Source organism: Nansenia antarctica (genome assembly GCF_963989245.1).
Source record: "Nansenia antarctica genome assembly, chromosome: 16".
Classification (NCBI taxonomy): domain Eukaryota; kingdom Metazoa; phylum Chordata; class Actinopteri; order Argentiniformes; family Microstomatidae; genus Nansenia; species Nansenia antarctica.
In genome coordinates this window covers 15,776,789-15,784,816 of record NC_137686.1, presented here as the reverse complement: position 1 = coordinate 15,784,816, position 8,028 = coordinate 15,776,789, and the positions used below count along the sequence as shown (strand labels likewise).

Here is an 8,028-nt window from a genome sequence, read left to right as displayed (position 1 = left end):
GCTGTTTCAGTCAATATGACTAAGACTAACTCCAAAAAAGGGATGCTAATTAACACTGGTGTGTGTGGGCTTGGATGTAGCACAGCATGGTTGGAGAGGAGAGCTGGAGAGAGTGTTAATAATGTCTGGAGAATGCAAGCAGCACTATCTGAGGCTATGAGGCTCATTAGGCACATCTAAGTCATAATCTTCACAAATCAATGTCAGTATGTCATTCATTTAAAAAATAATTCCCCAAATGTGTGTACCACTAAGAGATGTCCCTTTGAATGTATAAAAGAGAAAATTATGCAGCCTGTGTACACCATACAAAATGCATACTGTAGCAGGGCAAATCACTATAGAATTTGTACAGACGTATGCTCTGTAGAGAAATTGTAAGAACATTGTAAGAAAGAATTGTAAGAACTGCTACTGTTTTTCTGTCAGGGTAGTTCCTCTTTGAGGACAGATTCACAGGGAATCGGAATCTCAATTAAATATGTACAGATGAAACATATACGCCCGGTTCGCTTCCACTTTGTTATTGAGTTTTCGCGGGAAAAACAGTCGGGGGAACATCCATGACTATTTCATGAAACCCTATTCCCATCCTCTTCCAAACACAACACAACATTTTTCCAACATCCTTTGATAGAAAAAAAGAGAAAAAAAAAACAACACAACACAACATCTCCGGCGAGATTTTAACAACTGTCAACTGTCGTTCCAACTGTCGTTCCAGACAACACGGCGAGCATCGTAGCGCGGCGGCGCCAGTTCAGCCGAGCGGAGCAGGAGGCGTACCATCTCCCCGTGGTGCTGTGGGACGGAGGAGAGCCCGTCCTGAGCAGCACCACCACCCTGACGCTGAGGGTGTGTGTGTGTCTGAGGGGCGGCGGCGGCGGCGGCGGTGGAGGCGGGGGAGGCAACAGGGTCCGAGCCTGTCGAGCCGAAGCCTTCCTCTCCACTGCAGGACTCAGCACCGGGGCTTTCATAGCTATACTGCTCTGTATAGTCATACTGCTGGGTAAGAGAGGGTGGTTGTGTGTGTGTGTGTGTGAGTGTGTGTGTGTGTGTGTGTGTGTGTCTGTGTGTGTGTGTGTGTGTATGTATGTGTGTGTGTGTGTGTATTTGTGTATGTGTGCATGTGTGTGTGTGCGTGTGTATGTGTGTATGTGTGCATGTGTGCGTGTGTATGTGTGTATGTGTGTATGTGTGTACGTGTGTATGTGTGTGTGTGTGTGTGTGTGTGCGTGTGTGTGTGTGTGTGTGTGTATGTATGTGTGAGTGAGTGTGTGTGCATGGTATGTGTTTATGCATTTGTGTGTGTGTGTTTATGTGTTTGTGTGTGTGTGTGTCTGTCCATGTGTGTGTGTGTGTATATGCATTTGCGTGTGTGCGGCTAATGTGCGTGCGTGCTGCTACACTGACTCCTACAGCTGGAGGGCCATAGCAGTCTCTGCTCTTTCAGGTCTCTCTCCTAAGTGGCTTCCATGGGAGAATGGAGTGTTTAGAGGGCGTACGGAGACCCACCACTCCTGTAGCTACAATTGGACCCATGCAGCTGAAGATTGGTCTAGGTTACAGCTAACGACTTCTAGCCACACATTGTCCCTCGCTGCAGGGGGGGGGTGTTCCGATCCTGGATCTGCCGCATTCTATGCGACACCATATCTTGGCATCTCCCTCTCTCTCTCTCCGACCCCCCTGGCGTTCTGAAGAACACATGATAGACAGCGGTTTGTGGAAGCTATGACTGCTGGGAGACAAGCTATTTACTCTGTATTAAACTCAATGTAACAGACAAGCTCTGGTTTAGCCGTCGGCCATGCGGTGCCACCTTGCTCGTCTTCCTTGTGTAGTCATGTTGTACCGTGGTCGGGAGAAGCAGAGTGTATTGTAATTCTGTTTCTCCGACGAAAGAAAATAAATAGAGTCGTTCCCACCCGCCTCCCTCCCACAGTTTCTCTCTCCGTCTCAGTCTTCCTCCCTCGCAACCTCTCTCTCTCTCTCTACCTCCCTCCCCTTCTTCCCCCCCCCCCCCCGTCTCTCCCTCTCCGCAGCCATCGTGGTTCTCTTCGTCATCCTGCGGAGTAAGAAGGGGAAGAAAGAGCCGCTGATCCTCTCCGAGGAGGACGTCCGCGAGAACGTGGTCACCTACGACGACGAGGGGGGCGGGGAGGAGGACACGGAGGCCTTCGACATCGCCGCGCTGCGCAACCCCGAGGCCGCGGAACAGAGGCGGCTCCGGCGGCGGGAGGCGGAGCTGGAGGGGCTCGGGGTGAGGCTGGGGTCCGAGGGGTGGCTGGTGGCGTGCGGGCCCGGGCGGAGCCTGACCTCCCTGGTGCTGGACGGCGAGGAGATGATCCACGACGTCATCAGACAGAGGGTGATGGCGGCGGACAGGGACACCAAAGGTCCGCCCTACGACTCCCTGCAGACGTACGCGTACGAGGGCCGCGGGTCCTTGACGGGGTCCATCAGCTCCCTAGGGCTGGCCACGGCACTGCCTGAACTGACTATCGAGGACCTAGAGGAGTGGGAGGTGGAAGGACACACCCTGGCTAGGCTGTTTGGAGAGCCTGGGACAGCAGAACAGAGCCCATAGTGGCCTGGCTGACTAAATGTCACCCTCCCCCTCCGTCCTGTTTACTTACTATCCATGCTGAGTAAAAGGTCTATGAGTTGTACAAGTTGTTCTGTTTTGTTGTGGATTATCTGTCTTTTTCACTGGACTCTACACATGGAGGAGAGTATCAAGATTTTTGAGAAAATCAATGAAATTAAAAGTACATTGATGACGCTGGTTAAAAATACAAAAAAAAATGAACAAAAGAAAAGAGGAGACTATTTTCCCTAGTGTACGTATATTTTTTATTGATCAATAAAGTCCAATGGTTTCAGATAAGTGATCACTGAAAGTCTTGTGTCATGTTTCCTGGTGTTCATTTCCTCTGAAGTTGTGTGCGATCCGTCCAGGGTACCACTGTGGTAAGCACGTTCCTACACCCTATAATAGTAGAGTAAGTAAGCCTTGAGAACCGATGGTTCTTGAGCCTAATGACCCTTAGGGGCTCCTGTTTCCGTAGCGTGAGGCGGCTTGAAGTACAAGTACACCGCCTGGACATGAGGCTGGTATGTCGCAGGGTCTTACCCCCAACGCAACCCTTAATGCTGACTGCCAAGCAGGGAGGCATCGGGTACCATTTTTATAGTCTTTGGTATGACTCGCCCGGGGATCGAACTCACGACCTCCCAATCTTAGGGCTCACACTGACCGCAAGGCCACTGACCTGGTCCTACATCCTATACATGATTCTATACATTGAGTATTCATTCTGCATCTGATACCTCAATAGTACGTGAACGTGCTAACTGGGATGGCCAGATTCTGACGTCACCACACTGAGTTTGAGGTTTAAAACGGTTAGGGTTAGGGGTGCGATTAGGGTCAGGGGAGGCTAGTAGAGGTAGAAATCAAAGGACGGGCTCATTGTAATGCATGGAATAGAATAAGGAATGTACAGTACACCGATGAGCTATATAACATTGGCTGTGTTCGTAAATTCGCTCTGAGAGAGGCGGAGCGCACACTGGGTTCAACATCATAAACGGACCAAGTATTATTTTTTTTTAAAAAAAATTATACTTTATTGTATACCAAGTAATTTGATTGGACAAGAGGCATTCCATGAGTGCTGATCGGATTTCCAGAGCGAATTTACGAACGCAGCCATTATGACCACTGACCGTTGACAACGACTGGCAGGTGGTCATAATGTTTTGGCTCATCTGTGTGTGTGTTTGATACCGTTCCTCATTCCGTTCCGTGCATTACAATGAGCCCGTCCTTTGATTTCTACCTCCAACAGCCTACTCTGATTAGGGTCATGATCCGAAGGATCCCATTTAGCATCTACCTTTTTAGCAAGGATGGTAAGTATCTTACCAGCTCCAGATGCTGGCTGAGTCCTCAGTCTGAACGTATAACCAGACACTGTTTTTTGAAGCTTATTTTTTCCCTATCTTAATTTACATTCCCAAAACAGCGTGACTGCGCCTCAGCAAGAGCACGGGGAGTTTTTAATTGGGTAACAACTACCCTATTGGTGGATGATAATTGGCTTCTAATGGGTCGCGTCGGCCATCGTTATCTTGTCTGTGTTCACTCCAACTTTTTTCCACAAAGCTCTGTAGCGTCCAGCTGGGAAAAATATGTTACTCTTCAACAATTATCAATGATGACAGCTAACAATAAGTAAGTTCGCAAGTAACTGTGACCCAGTGGCGGCTGGTGCTAAAATGTTTGGGTGGGGCACAGGTTATGGGGGCATGCTCCACGGGGAAGAATATCAACTTTAAAATCTGGATTTACAGTCAATTTTAGCATGAGAATAGCTCTACCCCCCTGTACAGACCTCGCCATCCCCTCTACCCCCCTGTACAGACCTCTTCATCCCCTCTACCCCCCTGTACAGACCTTTTCATCCCCTCTACCCACCTCTACAGACCTCTTCATCCCCTCTACCCACCTCTACAGACCTCTCCATCCCCTCTACCCACCTCTACAGACCTCTCCATCCCCTCTACCCCCCTGTACAGACCTCTCCATCCCCTCTACCCCCTGTACAGACCTCTCCATCCCCTCTACCCCCTGTACAGACCTCTTCATCCCCTCTACCCTCCTCTACAGACCTCTTTATCCCCTCTACCCTCCTCTACAGACCTCTTCATCCCCTCTACCCCCCTGTACAGACCTCTTCATCCCCTCTACCCCCCCTGTACAGACCTCTCCATCCCCTCTACCCTCCTCTACAGACCTCTCCATCCCCTCTACCCTCCTCTACAGACCTCTTCATCCCCTCTACCCCCCTGTACAGACCTCTTCATACCCTCTACCCCCCTGTACAGACCTCTTCATACCCTCTACCCCCCTGTACAGACCTCTTCATCCCCTCTACCCCCCTGTACAGACCTCTTCATCCCCTCTACCCCTCTGTACAGACCTCTTCATCCCCTCTACCCCTCTGTACAGACCTCTTCATCCCCTGTACAGACCTCTTCATCCCCTCTACCCCCCTGTACAGACCTCTTCATCCCCTCTACCCCCCCTGTACAGACCTCTTCATCCCCTCTACCCCCCTGTACAGACCTCTTCATCCCCTCTACCCCCCTGTACAGACCTCTTCATCCCCTCTACCCCCCTGTACAGACCTCTTCATACCCTCTACCCCCCTGTACAGACCTCTTCATCACCTCTACCCCCCTGTACAGACCTCTTCATCCCCTCTACCCCCCTGTACAGACCTCTTCATACCCTCTACCCCCCTGTACAGACCTCTTCATCCCCTCTACCCCCCTGTACAGACCTCTTCATCCCCTCTACCCCTCTGTACAGACCTCTTCATCCCCTCTACCCCTCTGTACAGACCTCTTCATCCCCTGTACAGACCTCTTCATCCCCTCTACTCCCCTGTACAGACCTCTTCATCCCCTCTACCCCCCCTGTACAGACCTCTTCATCCACTCTACCCCCCTGTACAGACCTCTTCATCCCCTCTACCCCCCTGTACAGACCTCTCCATCCCCTCTACCCCCCCCTGTACAGACCTCTTCATCACCTCTACCCCCCCAGTTTTCTCTACAATTTCTACAATTTTCTCTCTACAGTTTCTACACGTCAACGTGTACCGAAACACTTGTTTCCAACGTGGTCCTACGTTTCTCCTACACCAAGACACATACAAAGAGCATAGAAACATACAAAGAGCATAGAAACATACAAAGAGCATAGAAGATACAATCAGAATACAGTCTGCCATTCCTTCTCCCAGCATCGATTTGGTTTTCCTATCATGACTGAAGGACAGATGATTCACTTACTTACACAAGTTTGACTTCGGTAATAGGTCCAGTTGCAATATCATCAAGTTGGGAACAAAAGATGCCTCCTTCTAATCCATTTGTTCAATTTGTTTACAAAGTCCGGTAGTGGTTTGCTGTATGAATAGTTCCATATTCCCCCTGCGTGTTGGTCGCACGGCAGCGGAGACGGTCGCTGATAATTAAGACCAGCAGTAGAATGTTGCCAATAGACATATTACACAAAACACAAAACGAACAAAACAAATAAAAACACGAAGCAAACATTACTAGCCGCCATAGCCATGGTGAAGCAGGTGAACGAACGTGATCTGAAAGCTACGCCGGCCGTATGACATGACGTAAGCACGTACGATTCTTTGTGCATGTCCCAAAACCCCATAGACAAATGACAGAATGGCCTGAAGTTACCAAAATAGATTTTACATGCAAGTCTACGAGAACAGCCTAGTGCAATTTCGAGTAGATTGAAAGTTGCCCTGAAAGGGGCGGGACTTGAAGCTGATTGGAACATACTCCACAGAACACTAGCTGATTGGACTATGATATACTCCACAGAACACTAGCTGATTGGACTATACTCCACAGAACACTAGCTGATTGGACTATGATATTCAGAAGCAACACTGTCTAGAAGTCATAGGAAAAAAATCTCTCTCTTCTCCCTTTGGTGGGGCATTGTCCAATTGCCCCTAATGAACCAGCCTCCCCTGCTGTGACCTGATTTTTGAGGTAAACGTTGTGAAGCTGTGATAACTTATTCAGTCTGTCAGGCAAGCGAAGTGAAACTCTATGAGCTAAATGTGGAGACTTCGGGATCACAATGGTAGACATTATTGTACTTTCTTGAATAATAATAATAATAATAATAATAATAATAATAATAATTCATTAAATGTATATAGCGCTTTTCCGAGGCTCAAAGACGCTGACAATATGGGAGAAACGGAAAACACAGAAACAACAAGCAACAGATAACATGGGCACATAGAACACAGAGTTAACGGACGGGGAGGGGGGGGTGGTAGGGACAGGGGAGATGGTTAGGGGGTAGGGGAGGCTGTATACATGTCAGGGGGGGAGGGGGGGTGGCAGGGTTAGGGGAGATGGGTAGGGGTAGGGGAGGTTGTATGCATGTCCAGGGGGGTGGCAGGGTTAGGGGAGATGGGTAGGGGTTGGGGAGGTTGTATGCGTGTCCAGGGGGGGGGGGGAGGTGGCAGGGTTGGGAGAGATGGCTAGGGGTAGGGGAGGTTGTATGCGTGTCCAGGGGGGTGGCAGGGTTAGGGGAGATGGGTAGGGGTAGGGGAGGTTGTATGCGTGTCCAGGGGGGTGGCAGGGTTGGGGGAGATGGCTAGGGGTAGGGGAGGCTGTAAGCATGGGAGAACAGGTAGGTTTTGAGGTGGGATTTAAAGGTGAGGAGTGAAGGGTGAGTCTCTGAGTGGTTCTCGCCATAACCAAAATACTCTATACTGAGAATGTCTGTCTCTGGCATAACCCTTACAATGATTTGGTGTCTAACGTTTAATGCCTTTCCTGGGATTCATAAATCAGTTGTGAAAAGTTTCCCACTCCAGTTGAATCCAACCCTGCAAGACCAGATCTAGATAAATAATATCATAAATATCATAAAAACACCCTTTAATGCCCTTAATAAAGGGGATGGCCAGGACTATCATTTAAATGACACCAAACTATTTCTTACAAGCAGATAATAAATTAATCATAGTTTCATTTTCTAATTAATCATAGTTTCATTTTCTTATGATGCACATTACTCCGGAATGATATTAACCTCAAACATCAATTTCATTGAGTGACGTTTTATATCATGTTTTTTTTCATATTGATATTAATATTGAAATGAAAATAGAATACGTAAATCGTGGTTCTATCACTTATTTGAATACAATTAGATGGAACGAATATAACGCAGACATCTTGTCATACCCTTCACAGAAAATGCACACGCCTGCTATTCTGTAGAATTCATATTACGGCTCTGCTTTATTCATACAAGGAGTAATTAGGGGGGATTTGGTATACTTAGTCTTTTCAAAACAACAGTGACCCCAGCAAGATAATCACCCTGCTCTGAGCCATTATGGTCCACAGTGAAATTATGAATAATACATTACCATGTAATTGCATTTCTATCTTCAGGAG

The 8,028-nt window shown here is 48.3% G+C and overlaps 1 protein-coding gene across 1 annotated transcript in view; it reads left to right on the top strand.

The window, feature by feature from the left end:
* LOC308171998 (cadherin-18-like) overlaps positions 1-2,590 on the top strand; it is a gene marked incomplete at both ends in the record, with an annotated part of 41,072 nt that extends 38,482 nt beyond the window's left edge. Inside the window, 2 exons of the mRNA XM_080546908.1 lie at positions 725-1,009; positions 2,046-2,590. Of these exons, the coding sequence (XP_080403034.1) occupies positions 725-1,009; positions 2,046-2,590 (830 nt within the window). The remainder of the gene's footprint in view (positions 1-724; positions 1,010-2,045) is intronic.
* Positions 2,591-8,028: the final 5,438 nt, after the last annotated feature.